General features: G+C 39.7%; 3 protein-coding genes and 1 pseudogene across 3 annotated transcripts in view; 2 read left to right on the forward strand and 2 right to left on the reverse strand.

The window, feature by feature from the left end:
• The first annotated feature begins 824 nt into the window (after nt 1-824).
• LOC146449844 (uncharacterized) lies at nt 825-8,034 on the forward strand (annotated as a pseudogene).
• On the forward strand, nt 1,531-3,816 carry LOC146449845 (uncharacterized). The gene is made up of 2 exons (XM_085101048.1): nt 1,531-2,386; nt 3,647-3,816. Exons 1-2 carry the CDS (start codon nt 1,600-1,602, stop codon nt 3,667-3,669), a joined length of 810 nt encoding a protein of 269 aa, XP_084957174.1. The 5' UTR covers nt 1,531-1,599; the 3' UTR covers nt 3,670-3,816.
• A 5,179-nt stretch (nt 8,035-13,213) lies between the features above and the next one.
• LOC146449846 (melanocyte-stimulating hormone receptor-like) overlaps nt 13,214-14,718 on the reverse strand; it is a 79,687-nt gene continuing 78,182 nt past the window's right edge. The window contains exon 2 of the transcript XR_014860494.1: nt 13,214-13,270. The gene's annotated coding sequence lies outside the window, so the exon portion shown is untranslated. The remainder of the gene's footprint in view (nt 13,271-14,718) is intronic.
• Nucleotides 13,407-14,718, reverse strand: part of LOC146449847 (adenosine receptor A3-like) — a 1,548-nt gene continuing 236 nt past the window's right edge. The window contains exons 2-4 of the mRNA XM_085101044.1: nt 14,276-14,479; nt 14,042-14,211; nt 13,407-13,846 (exon numbers count right to left, since the gene is read on the reverse strand). Of these exons, the coding sequence (XP_084957170.1) occupies nt 13,592-13,846; nt 14,042-14,211; nt 14,276-14,479 (629 nt within the window). The 3' untranslated portion in view covers nt 13,407-13,591. The remainder of the gene's footprint in view (nt 13,847-14,041; nt 14,212-14,275; nt 14,480-14,718) is intronic.

The following is a 14,718-nucleotide window of genomic DNA, read 5'->3' on the forward strand; positions in this document are numbered from 1 at the left end:
ACTGGTAAAAAAGATGCCATGCAACAGAAGTTGTAATTGCCTCGTTAGAGCCCTGTCGTCCATTTCCATCGTCTATAATTTTACTTTACATGACTTTGCTCAGAAGTGAAGTTGTCTCAAATGTGTAAATCTGTCTCATTTTCTAATGGATGTAATTCAGTAAATGTTGAGTAAATGAGTTATTTTCTTTCTTTGCGCCAACACAAACTTTAATTTTGTATGCACAAAAATCCATTTTTTCTTGGAGCAAATGTGCGTTCTTAATCACATTTACTTCCGAAGTAAAGCTGTCTTAAATTTGCATTTATTTCTCACATTTGCTGCAGTGTGAAGTGTTGAGTAAAATCTGTAAATGTCGTGCAAACATGAAGTTTGATTTATGTGGAAATGTGACCAAAGTGAAGCAAATATCATGTTTTACCTAGCTAAGAAATTGCATGAACCAACTTTAACGAAAAACCGATAAAACACGCATCTGATCGCATGATTTTAATCATGATATATTTCGTACTTTTATATTAGTCAACGTGACTGTTTTTAATCACTTTTTATTATGTTTCCGCTTTTATATATTCCAGCTAATTACAATATGTATTTCATGCCACAATATGCCTCGCCGCAGTCTATTTATTTTAAGGGGCTTTCGTGGAGAAAACCATGCAAAATAGTATAGAAGGTGCTACAGTCTACATCACTTATTTACAACTGGGTTATATTTTACATGCAGACGTGTTAAAGTATTTTTTTTTTTTTATACAAAAACAATGTAAAACTCCCGTTTTGAAAAGTCTAGAGGAGTGTATGATTAGAGTAGAGACGCACGAATGACGTCACGAGCTGCAAAATTCAGAAATTTAATTGATAGACACTTGAATAATAACAGTCGAGTTGTAAAAAATTTCCAAAAATAAGTAACAAAAAAAAGTAACAAGATGCTTGATGCTAAGCTCCGAATTAACCGCAGAGAAGGAAAGGAAAACGTCAAACACAAGCCAATAATTGAGGCAGCTGACCTCGTACGAGTTCAGTCCAGTGAGAGTACTCCAGCTGGTCTTCAGCGAAGAGTGTGTTTTTTTATCTCCCTTTACTGGTGCACAAGAGGGCGCGAAGGTCAAAGAGAACTGACTCGCTCCAGTTTCGAGTTTTGGAAAATTTTCCGCACAGCCCCATACATTAATTATGCATGCTGATGTATTAATTATGTATGCGCTTCATTGTTTTAAAAGACAATAAGCTATTCCCATGTGTTTTGCTTATATACATTGCAAATAATACTTACTGCGTCAATAAAAGAGGGTTTCGTCGTGTCATGACTTTTTCTCCTCTTCTCTCTCCATTTTCCCAATCCCATTTTCTTTATTTCTCTACCCCAGCCCCCTAACGCTTTTCTTTTTCTTTCTTTCTTTCTTTTTTTTTTTCGGTCTACCTACCATACCGTGCCTAGAAATGTATTTATCATGGGTTACGTAACCTCATTTTTGGGTGTTTGTGACACTTTGTCACAATGCTTCATTAGCGGGGCGACGGGTATATATATGCTGAGGCCTCGATTTGTATTCATTCGAGTCATACGACCGCACTCAGTTCGCCCTCTAAATTATGTCTGACACCGAAAACGTCGATGAACCAAATGTCGAGGTTCCTCGTGGCGACGCTTCGCAGCAGATTTCTACTCCGCCTTCTACGTCTGAGCAGTCTACTGATTTAGCCTCGACGTTCGCTCTCTTTAAAGATTATTTTGACAAGAAGTTGACCGCGTTAAAGAGAGACATCCAGGAAGATTCCTTAAGCAACAGCGACTCTATTGCTAAGAAGCTGAAAGAAGAGTCCAAAATTTCCTTCAAGTTTGAAGGGAACAAAAAGCAGTTCTACTTCAATTCTGGCCTTGCGGAGAAGGTTCAATCGGCTTCCACCGCTCTAGGTAAAAGGAAACTTGAAGTCGTTCGCAGTTGCCTAGAAGAATTGGATTCTGACATCAAGAAACGCAACAAGCTTATCAGATTGGCAGATAAATCCGCCGCTGGTTGGGATTTGGTTAACGAGTATCTATCTGACGAATTGGCTAGTGGATCGGAGGACGAGAAGCGTATTCGGAGTGCAGAGCAGAGAGCCCTTCGCAAACGTAAAGATCGTCAACAGCAGAAAGGGAAGTCCGCAGTCAAGCAAAGCCAACCTTCTGCCACCACCACTTCATTTGCTGGCCAGCGTCTTTTCAACTTTGCTTCCACTTCTCGTGCCTATACGTCTGTTAGCAAAGCAAAGCCTGGTGATATTTGTTTCGCCTGCGGTCAGCAAGGTCATTGGAGGTCCGAGTGCCGTGGTAACTCTCAACCAAGATCTTCAAGTTCCAGCCAGACGAATTCTGGTTTCTCCTCAAACGCTGGAGGTAAATGAAAGTTTTCCCAAGAACTTGGCGTTTAAGTTACGTATTCATATATCTTGTTATAATGGATCTTTCCAATTTAGAATTTTTAAGAGAGATTGATTCTAGTTCATTAGTCGATTTCGATTACGATCGCAATCTATTTGAATACGAACAGAATTCTGTATTGCCTGTACTCAAGGGCAGACTTAAGGCTAAGCTTGATTATTGGTATACCATTGGCGCTAATAACTTTGTTACTGATACTATTAAGTTCGGATATCGCATCCCTTTTATTAGTACCCCTTGCAGGGCGTTTTTGAATAACAATAAGTCAGCTTCGGATAATGCGTCTTTTGTCGAGTCGGCTATATCTGAATTAGTTGGTAATCACTCGGTTGTTGAGGTACCTTTTGTCCCACATGTTGTTAACCCGCTCTCTGTGTCAATCCAATCGTCAGGCAAGAAAAGGCTTATTCTTGATTTGAGACATGTCAACCAGTCTATTTGGAAGCAAAAGTTCAAGTGCGAAGATTGGAGGGTCTTGTTATCATATGTCAACAAGGGTGATTTCCTTTTCAGTTTTGATCTTAAGTCTGGCTATCACCATTTTGATATTTTCCCAGATCATCAGACATTTTTAGGTTTTTCCTGGGTTTTTTCTGGTACTGTCAAATATTTTTGTTTTACAGTTCTACCTTTTGGGCTTAGTTCGGCCCCGTACATTTTTACCAAATGCCTCAGGCCGCTTGTTAAGTTTTGGAGGCTTAGTGGCATTAAGATAGTTGTGTTTCTCGATGACGGGTGTGGTAAGGGTGAATCTATGCAAATTACTAAAGAGCACTCGTTTTTTGTTCAGACATCGTTGAGTAATGCAGGGTTTGTTGCGAATTCCAGTAAATCACTTTGGGAGCCTACGCAGTCGCTTGTCTGGTTGGGTCTGAACTGGAATCTTTTTTCTGGTTCGTTTTCTATTATCGACAGGCGTATTTCCAATTTCATTGCCCTTATAGAGAAATTCCTTCTATCTGCCCCGTATGTTACTGCTCGGGATTGTGCCTCGATCGCAGGCCACGATATGTCAATGTCACCGGTATTGGGTAATTTGACTCGTCTTAAGACCCGGTTTTTGTACAAGGTTATAGAATCCAGATCTTCATGGGATTCCCGGTTCAATGTCGGGCATCATAACGATTGTCTTTCAGAAATATTTTTCTGGAAAAACAATATTGTTAGTCTTAATTCTAGAGCTATAGTGCCTTACCAGGCGCCTTTTTTGCTTAGTTTTTCAGACGCTAGTAACGTAGCCTGTGGCGCGTTCCTTGTTGGTACTGAGGAAGTATGTCATCGTATGTGGAGTCCATGTGAGGCTAAAAAGAGCTCTACATGGAGAGAGCTTAAAGCTGTACATTTTGCTTTAACGTCGTTCAAGGATTCGGTTCAGGGCAAGTCAGTTAAATGGCACTCTGACAATCAAGGGGCTGTTCGTATAGTTGAGATAGGGAGTCCTAACGCAGAATTGCATTCTATCGCGCTTGAGATTTTTGATTTCTGTCGGATTTTTCATGTTCAGTTTGTCCCTCAATGGGTTCCCAGAGAGCTTAATGTTTGTGCTGATGAGATTAGCAACATTATCGATTTCGACGATTGGTATACTACCCAGTGGTTTTTTGCCCATTTAGATCTAGTATGGGGCCCCCATACTGTTGATAGATTTGCTAATGCATCCAATGCCCATCTCCCTAGATTTAATTCTAGGTTTCGTGTACCGGGCACAGAGGCTGTTGATGCTTTTTCAGTTTCGTGGACAGCTGAGAATAATTGGCTCGTTCCGCCGGTTCATTGTATCACAAGGGTTATCCAACATCTCCTTGCATGCCGCGCCTATGGGACTTTAGTGGTCCCTTACTGGCCGTCTAATGCTTTTTGGCCATTTCTTTTTGCAAGCCCACTCCAGCATCAACCATACGTTGTTGAGTCCATTTACTTTCCAGATCCCTCGGGGATATTTGCCCTTGGCTGTTATAAGGATTCGCTTATTGGCTCTCATAAGTTTAACAGTGCAGTTCTAGCTGTCAGATTTGACGCTAGCTGTTACGTTTCTTATTCTTAGGCATGGTGCCTTTATGCCGAGTGGCTTCTGATTGCAGTGTTTTTGTTCTCACTGGTCAACGACTATCCTTAGGAGCTCAGAGAGTTTTTGTTAGCTTGTTTCATGACTGTGTTTCGAATGAAACTAGTTTGCCGAGTGGCTTGTTTTCTACTTCATTGATTCAATTGTCGCCGAGTGGCGTTTGTGCAGAGTTGTACAGAACTTTTATATTGCAAGTTATATTTATTTATTTTTGCAATGTTATCGTTGTTCTCACAGATTTTGTCAGAGGGGCTTTGCAGCCTAGTTTTCAACATGTGGAAGACAGTCGCCTTAAGACATTAAGTCAGGATCTCCCTGAAGTGCTGCTAAAGAGCAAAAGTGCTAACACCGCCAAGAAATATGAAAGAGGTTTCAATTCATGGAGGAAGTGGGCTTCTCAGTTCAAAGAGATTAAAATTTTTCCCGCTTCTAGTATTTATGTTTCTTTGTTTTTTCTTAGTCTGATTTATGAATCGGTTTCTTGTAGTATTATTGATGAAGTTCACTACGGGCTTAAGTGGTTTCATGATTTAGCGGGCCAACCCGACCCATGTAATTCACCTTTTGTTTCTCAATTAATAGAATCTGCCAAAAGGCTTCTCAGTGTTCCAGTCAAAAAGAAAGAACCAGTAACGCCTGAGGTTATTCAGCGCTTGGTTGCACATTATGGCTCTGCTTCCGCTAGTTTGTCTGATTTACGTTTGCTCATTTTGTGTGTTTTGGGTTACGCGGGGTATTTCCGCTTTAACGAGTTAGTTCAATTGCGCAGGTGTGATTTTCTATTTGAAGATTCCTTCATGAGAATTTTTGTTCAACGTAGCAAGACGGACATTTATAGAGATGGGGCTTGGGTGGTCATTGCTAAAACTCTTAAGCCTACTTGTCCTGTAACGTTAACTCTTCGTTATTTTGCAGTAGCTTCATTTTTGGAAGACAGTGAAGATTATATTTTCCGTCCTCTTACTTTTCGCAGCAGTTATGGATCTTACAGTTTTCGCGGCTCTGCTCCATTGTCGTATTCCAGGGCGCGCGAGATAGTGCTTTCTGCTTTTGAGGCCGTTGGCCTTTCCAAACTAGATTATGGTCTTCATAGCCTTAGAGCGGGAGGCGCCTCTGCTGCAGCAAATGCCCAGATTTCTGATCGTTTGTTTAAGAGACACGGTCGTTGGAAGTCAGATAAAGCTAAGGATGGCTACATAAAGGATAATATTCTTGCTTTATTGTCAGTTTCTTTGTCATTGGGTATTTAATTTATTTCCCGTTCTTTTAGTTCGCCTCGTACACGGCTCGTGTTGACACACCCTATAAGTGGTTGCTTATTACATGATAAATGTTTTATATTCGGTTGAGCGGGTGAGCGAATTAGAATATAAATGTATTTATCATGGGTTACGTAACCTCATTTTTGGGTGTTTGTGACACTTTGTCACAATGCTTCATTAGCGGGGCGTCGGGTATATATATGCTGAGGCCTCGATTTGTATTCATTCGAGTCATACGACCGCACTCAGTTCGCCCTCTAAATTAAATACCCAATGACTATATTTTATCAAGTGGTTTATTTTTCAAGTCTTGGCTTGTCATGTTTTGCTTTTGCATTATTCTAGCTTATGCTTTGATTGTTATATTAGTGCTATACAGTTGCAATTTTGTTTTTCTTATATTTTGCGCCATATTGTTTATGAATATACTGTTTGTAATTCAGTTGATATTGAAGACATAATAAAGAGGGTCGTACACGGCTCGTGTTGACACACCCTATAAGTGGTTGCTTATTACATGATAAATGTTTTATATTCGGTTGAGCGGGTGAGCGAATTAGAATATAACTGAAGCCTTACTGTTAGCGTTGGATTCCCTGTCCATCTGCTTTACCACTAGACTACGAGGGATTTGTTGGAAATTACCCCTCAACAACTATATTTTATTTTTTGTAAGCCTTTAAAAATCTACATAACAATACAGAGGTAATATTTTCCTGTGCGTTGCACTTGCCTTGTAATTTTCACGGGAAAATGTGTCATTTTCGCCCCTTGATTGGCCAGTCTCGGTTTGTGTAGTTCTCCTAGTCATAGCCCGGCCCATGCAACCATGTTATAGTGAGTTATAGAGCATTAACGAGTCTTGGCCGACTTCAAATCGTGTAGTTGTTGCTTGTGCTCCAAATCGTCGCCTAATTATTTTTGCGTCCTTTGCTGTTTCGTCCATCGCTTCCCCTACGTCAATGCCATGCTACTACGTCTGTAATTTGACTGACCTTCGCCCATCGTTCCAAGCCTTTTATCACCTTTTAAAGTCGCCCAATATCCTTGCGGATTACGAACGGTGAACAGAATAGTACAAGGAACACAATCTAAAAGTGCCGTCCGTGAAATGTCCGCCAGTTGGGTGCAAGAATGCCCTAAAGACGAGCAATATTGGCATATATTGTAAGATGCCAGCCTTTACGAAGTTCACCAGGACTGTCAAAGCATTGTAGCGCTCTACGCGCTCTACGAGATACGCCGGAGGAAGACGAAATATCAGATACCGTAACACATGAAGCCCGCACGTCTATGTTAGCGAGAACCTCTGGCTTTATTTTAGGAACGACAGCAGCAAAAATAGAACGTAAAACAAAAAGAAAGGTAAAGAAATACTTTATTTTTGATAGTTTACGACAGTCGCGATTAAAAACCACTGGTTAATCTGCCTTTATTTTTACGGCCATGCGAAAACATGTCACTCAATTCTAAACATTTTTAAAACGAGGACAAATTAAAATGCGTAAAAATTCCTAAAATTGTCAAATTTTGTTTAGATTTTCCGTATTTTTTCCCTAAAATTCGAAGATTTCGGCAAAGTCCATATAGACTTAGAAAGAAAATATAAAACTAAAAGGAACAAAGCGAAGTAATCCCAACGGCGCACTATTGTTATCCCTATTGTTTCCTTTGAACAAAGACTGTATGCATAATTAATGTATGGGGCTGTGCGGAAATCTTGCCCGAGTTTTTTTTAAAGACGGTGAAGGACGCGAATTCGTAGTGATGACGCACGACGAAGCAACCAAGAATCATCCCGGGGGCGAAACCGATAAGCAGTGAAGTGGTAGAGAAACCTGGCTGTACAGCACGGGAAAACCCCACGATGCCTTCGCCTCCGTCAAACAGTACGTGTCAAAGCTGAACCCACTGTGAAACGCTTTCTTCCAGCAACCGCGATCTCGAATCCGTAGCGGTACCAAGCCGCTGGGCGTCAATTCCCTCGGCAAAATGATGAAGTCAATTTCCACAGGCTGCAATCTTTCAAAGATTTACACCAACCACTCCGTAAGAGCCACGGCTATCAGTTTGTGGTCAGATGCCCAGATGCCGATATTCCTGACGGTCATATCACCTTCGTCTTGGGGCACAGCAACGAGCAATACCTTGCCCATTACAGTTCGGTACCGTCCGCTCCGCAGCTGGGAAAGTTCACAGACACAATTTTAAACGCACTTGCTGGTGGTACTGCTTCGACGGTTCAGACTTCCAGCAGCACGGCCCTGATTTCCTAGCCAAAGCGTGTCCTGGCTCCAGTCACAAGTACATCAACAAACCAGATTGCCGTCGACACTCCCTCTCCATGAATGCATTTCCTTGGGGATTTTTCAGCTCTTGCAACATTGGAGACGTCCATGTTTCCCTGGGATCTAAAGCCAACCATTGGGAAAAGTAAACTGAACTTGATTGAAGCTAGACCGATTAATAAAATCGACGATTTTTATTGGCATTTGGTGCCGAACTTTCGCTTCACGCTGAATTCGAATGAAAAATTGCCATTTTGAATAATTAAGTTGACAGATTATTGACCAATCACAACACTTGCTAGCTTTAAATTAGCCAATAGGTGTGCTCTCTTTGTATAGATTATAAATGACGTAATAAAAAACAATTTTTGCCCCTCATTCCACGCGCAAATCGTCAACATTCGTCAACATTAAGATTATCGAAAACGTTTCCAATATTTCGTACAGACCTATATCCAAACAATGTGTAAAACTCTGATAACGCACAGAGGACGTCAAAAGGTGTTGACAACGTCAGTAACGCTACTCGCCTGCGGCTTGTAGTGTACTTCTTTGTTCACACCACGTTTTAACGTCAATTTAAATGAAATTTGACACATCATCTGATAGGAGCACTTCGAAAACCTTGCTAAAATTCACTTGACACTCAAGCACATGGTTACCTTCCTCACCACATACCAAGACGGATGATGTGCAGTCCTTCCGGAGCAACTTATTCTTGGAAAAGTTTATTTATGAAGGCACGAATACTAAATTTTGCCTGACCAGGAGAATTTACGTGAAACCTTTTGCTCACAATAACCTACACAGATCCCCTCCCGGCTTTCCAACGTTTTTATTAACATAGTACAGTGCTGTACGTAGACCAGTCGCTGAGAGAGCAACCGCTCAAAACGGCGTATGGAAACTCTCAGGAGCCATGAAAACACAGCAAAATACACCAGGTAAGCTTTTTGAGAATTTATTGTAATTTTTGTGGGTTTTGAAGGAATATTGTTGTTTAATTTTCGATCGAATTTTAACGCCATAAAAACTCTTATATTACGCTTTGGTGATCTGTGTTCAAATTACGCGTTTGCCTCCGAAAAAAAAAAAGGTATCACTTTGAATTAAAGAATGTAATTAGTAATTTTTATTTTTAAGTTGTGAACAACTTTTTTCGGGGTGGAGGAATGCAGAAACGTGAGAATATTTCACAACCCGTGCCTACGTTCTATAACTTTCCACTCACAAATGCCATTTCCTTTCGATTTTATCACCCTTTAAATCACATTTGAGCAGGGGTGCAAACCAAGGTAGGTACGTGCGGCAATTTTCAAATCTAACGTGGTTGGTGACTGGCCATATATGGTTCCAAGACTTGGCCCGTGACAAAAGCCGGATGGAAGCATGACTAGCTTGACACTTTCTGACAAAAATGCCTTAGGAGAATCTTCAGGATATATTGGCCGATGAAGGCGAGTATCGAAGAACGCGAAAGCAATAAGACGGACATCATCAGCACTCCAGCGATAAACAGGCACTGTACTGGCGATGGATTGGCCATTTGGTACGAATGAAGAAAGATGAGATCCCACAGAACGCTATCACTTGTGCTCCGGAAGACAAGAAAAAGAGGGGACGCTGAAAGATGGAGGTGCACGGTGGAGAAGAATCTGGGTTTAATATCTTGGGCTGAGGCATCCATTGTTGTGTGGGACAGAGATCGATGGAAGAAATTAATTACTTGCTCAATTCCCCTAAACACGAAAAACACATTTCCTTCACGTTGTGTAACTTTATATTTTTTTTCAGCGTTCCCGACCCATTTGTTACGAATGAAGAAAGAATAGATCCCACTGAACGCCCTCACTTGTGCTCCAGAAGCCATGAAAAGGCCCGCGGAGGGGATGCTTAAAGAGACATGGAGGTGCACGGTGGAGGAGGAATGACAGTGATTTCAAAAAATTCCAGAGAAGGTAAAATATCCCCCAAACGCACGGGAATACACCAGAGGCACATCAGTTTTTTTTTTTTTTTATTTAATTGAATGAAAGTTAAAATTTCGTATCATTTAAGCTTCGGTAACGCTAAGATTTTATTCCCCGCACAAACTCTTATAACGCGTTGAAATTCTCAACGGCTGCCTGTAACCCAAACACCGCTTACACTCAAAGGTCATCGTTCCACTAGTGATTAATTATTACACACTCTCTTGTGACGCGAACTTGGGCTGCCTGTGCTAGGATTTACAGTTTGAGTGGTCGCTTACGGAGGTTCGACTGTCTATAAAAGCCACAGACTGACTTAATTCCACTGAGGTTTTAATCTAGTGGAAATGAAGGTTAAATATAAATGTTTGAGATGCGAATTGCCAATTTGCAATAAGTGCTCAGTGTTTGAGTCTTTTCTTTCTATTTTTCGCAATTAATTGCCAAAGAAAGGCCTGACGAGCACTGTATTTCGGCATTTCGCTGGCAAGTCCTAGCAGTAACTAGTCGAGCATCCAGTGAATAACACGGGGACAAGTGCTTATTCCCATGTTTTAATGAAGTACAGCTTGTGAATTAGGATTGACGTAGGTTTGACGTTTTCTCCCACGCTGGAATTTTTAAGTCGACTCTTTGTCGAACCTATTTTTAATAAATTCGAGGCGACTTAGATTCGTTGTTTGCTGCAGGCCTAAGAGTTTGTATGGCGTTAAAATTCGATCGAAAATTAGACCGCAATATTTCCTCGAAAACCTACAAACATTACGATAAAGTCTGAAAAAGCTCACCCGGTGTGTTTTACTGTGTTTAAATGGCTTCTCAAAGCTTCCAAATGCCGTTTTGAGCGGTTTTTATCTCAGCGGCTGATTCACGTGCATCACTGTATTATGTTAATAACAAGGTTGGAAAACTTGAAATCGAATTTGAATTTAATTTGACCTGTCATTTGAGGAGAGCAGTTCGAAAACCTCTCTAAAATTCGCTTGAATCTTAAGCACACGCTTACCTACGTCCTTTCTACGGACTCTTCAAGCTTCGCACGGTTCAATCAGTTTCTGCTGCACGTTTTGCTCCACCACTTTTTCATTCAAATCTTCTGCTCAAAAATTTCCTGTCTCAAACTTGACAATATCTTCTATTTCATCAGGAATAAAATCTGTGTATGATTTGGCTTCTAAGATTTCTTGGGAGAAGCAATTTTGAGTCACCAAAACCTCTTCATCGCTTCTGCTCTCGTATATCATTGTAACACCCACAACAACACACAACTCAATTATCTATTGTCACAAACATTACTTAGCTTTTTAAATCTGTGATATCGAGCCCTGGTAAACAACACCCAAAACAAATTACCAAACAATAAAAACAAAAAAAAGAACCAAGAAAACAGAAAGCTAAGTCCCATATTTCACGCATATTAGTACAGAAAAAGATGTTGCACAACGGAATGTTGTTATTAAATTGTTACTCTCCAATGCAAATGTGTTTTTGACTGCAAAATAATTATGTCGTTGTTTCAATACCCTAGTGACGCACATTACATACTAGTACTAAAAAACTTGTTCCACAAGGCAACGTTGTTTTTCCAAACTTTAATGTTTTCAAACATATTGTTTCTCAAAAGCTGTTTCTGGAACAACAGATCTTCCCTCATGAGGGAAAAGTCATAAAATAAGTCGGATGAAAACCGAGAACGTCGGTATTAAGCCAATTCATGAATTTGGCTTAATACCTCCGCTCTCGGTTTTCATCTCTTACTTAGTGGACCACTGTATGTGACAGTGGTTCCCTTTGTTACTACGCATACGTTCTGCGCATCTCGGATTAGACCAAAAACTCGGGTACGAAGGCTTTCTTTGCATGGATTATCTGTGGGAAAAGGATATCTTAGCAAGGGCTGTTGGAATTCAGAGAGAACATTTTGGGTAACCACTCATATTTTAGACATCTTGGGGAAAACTTCCATACATTGATATGCATTTTGAAGGTTTTTACTAATCTTGAGCTAGAGATTTTTTATTATTATTATTGACAATATCTATATTACCCTTACAATACGTACAAATAATACTTACAATACACTAGAATACAACGAAGAAATACAAATACAAAGAAGAATACAGTTACATTCACTACTATGGCTTGCTTATATCCCTTATATCTTACAAAGTACAAAGAAAAGTAATATACAGCACTAGGTTACAAACTTCTTGTCAATTAAAGGTTTCCATTTATTATAATAACGTTCATTTGAATTAGTCCTTGTTGATATTTGTTTTTCGATTTCGGCATTACTTATCACTATTGTTAGATAAGTACTAAAAGACAAAGGTTCTTCATTAATACTGCAACAATATATATTTATATAGTATTTCGCAATTAGTAGGAGGTGATTAGTTAAATTACAAAGGCGGTCGTTATCTATGATACCATAAAAGATTTTTGCGGTTAACAATTCTAGTTTTATGGTAGTATGAGTCTCGTACAAAAAACGGAAGACCAATAATTCTGGAAATCAAACTAGATAATCGAGACCTTGTCCTTGCCAATGTATACGCTCCGAATGACATTTCACAACAAATCAAGTTTTATCAAGTGGATTTTCAGATTGCAACTTGATAATTGGAGGGGATTTCAACTGCGCACTAACGCCAAAAGACAGAAAAAGTATGGAATCTTGATCTGGCGATGGTGGTTGGGCACGTTAAAAATAAAATCGGGAGATGCGAATATTTTCTGTTTGCCATGACTTAAAACTGATAACCAATGAACGGAGAAACACTTGTTCTTGAGTAATTCCAGAACCATAGTAGCATTCGTATGACTTCTTAGCTCCTCGGTTCAGTTTACAAGATAAACTAGACACAGGGAAGACAACTTGTTACAGGTGTTCAGATACTAGGAAATGTGAGGGAGCGAGGAGCTTCTCTTTCCAATCTCGTCGACTCTAATCCAGTTTTTTTTTTTATTTTTGTATCTAACATAAGGAGGGTTGGCTAAGAAAACACATGAAGCAACTTTAACGAAATCCCCTTTAAACACGGATATTTGATCGCATGATTTAAAACATGATTTTATTCGTATTTTTATGTCAGTCAACGTGTTTGTAATCACTTCTAATTATGTTTCCGCTTTAATATATTCAGGCTAATTACAATGTGTATTTTATGCCACAATATGCTCGCCACATACTAATTATTTTAAGGGGCTTTCATGGAGAAAACCATCCAAAATAATACAGAAAGTGTTACGGTCTACATCACTTATTTACAATTGGGTTATATTTTGCAAGCAGATGCGTTGAAGTTTGACTTTAAACTTACAAATAAAAAAAGGTAAATAAATGAATGTAAATATATGAAACAGGATCTTTCTTCTATTTAAAAAAAATTAATGTTGCAACAAATTATTTTTATGAAATTTTCAACGGCTACTGGTAAAAACAGTGCCATACAACAAAACTTCTAATCGACTTGTTAGAGTTGCATCGTCCATTTTTTATAATGATATCAAGGAATGAATTATCGGTTAAACTTGCTATTTTACGTTCTAGACATCAGCCTGTAATGCATACCTTAACTCGACGAACAACAGAGATGTTTAACTGTGTCTTTTACTGCTTGTCTGACTTCTGTTATCTTCCAGCAGTAAAGAATTGGGTTTAGAGACGAGTTTAAGTAAACGAGAGTCCCTGCAGATGCCCAAAAGATATCTACACTCACACCCCTCGATCCTTTAAACATTATGATTATATTACAAATAATAAACGGAACATAACACACAACCACGGCGAGCTGCACCCATGCTATGCTGTAGACAGTCTTCTTGTACTGGGTTATGATTAAATGATTGCCTTGTCTGTTGGGTTGTCATTGATGAACATGTTCAACTTGAGTTTGATGTTGTTGTAGTCTAAGATATATCTTCGTGTAAAAGAAGACAGAAATGACCAAAGAAAGTGCAATGACAATAATAAATGCCATGAAGGAAATGGGAACGCTCCAAAAACAACTCAAAAGGCCAACCGAAATACCAGTAAGCCAAAAACATGTTATAGCTGTACGAACGCGCCTTAAACTTACCAATTGTCTGTATCTTACACCTATTTTTAAGGCAAGGAATCTGTCCACACTTATGGCGGTCGACGTGAAGACAGATACTCCACACAAAGCGAAACTTAAAGCACGGTGTATTTCTTTAACGTAGTGCGCAATGCTCGGGTTTATAGTAATCGCAGCGGCGTATACGTCAAGGGAAACTGATGACATAAATGGGTTGCACAATAAGACCGACGCAAAGATCAGTGACTGCCAGACATCGAAACAGTGGTTTTGTTGGAGGATGAACGGAAGACACTTTGTGAAGAACTAACAGGATCAGGGCATTACCCAGAGATGCAGTGAAGGAAAGAAAAATGTTCAAAGCTGCAAAAAATACAGCGATGCTCTGAAAAACTGTGCTCTCTTAATTGTCTGACCCGTTTCCTTTCCTAGTAAAGTTCTCCATTTCTAGTAGTTTAACAAAGAGTCGGCGCCGATTGAAAGTGAAAATAAATCCCAATATTGTGTCCTGCGTTTACCAATATCTTGTACTTGTAACCAAGAGTTTTATTGTGCAAGACGTCAATGATGATCTGTAATAGTTGGGACTGCGAACTTTGTGACCCACAACTTAGTCGTCTATATATATTTTGTTCCTATAC

This window comes from Pavona decussata, unplaced genomic scaffold (assembly GCF_977016875.1).
Source record: "Pavona decussata unplaced genomic scaffold, jaPavDecu1.1 SCAFFOLD_566, whole genome shotgun sequence".
Classification (NCBI taxonomy): domain Eukaryota; kingdom Metazoa; phylum Cnidaria; class Anthozoa; order Scleractinia; family Agariciidae; genus Pavona; species Pavona decussata.

Coding starts and splice junctions, on each gene's coding strand:
- LOC146449845 (XM_085101048.1), top strand. CDS start 1,600: ATGTCTGACACCGAAAACGTCGATGAACCAAATGTCGAGGTTCCTCGT. Junction 2,387..3,646: donor TTTCTCCTCAAACGCTGGAG/GTAAATGAAAGT, acceptor TTTTTTGCTTAG/TTTTTCAGACGCTAGTAACG.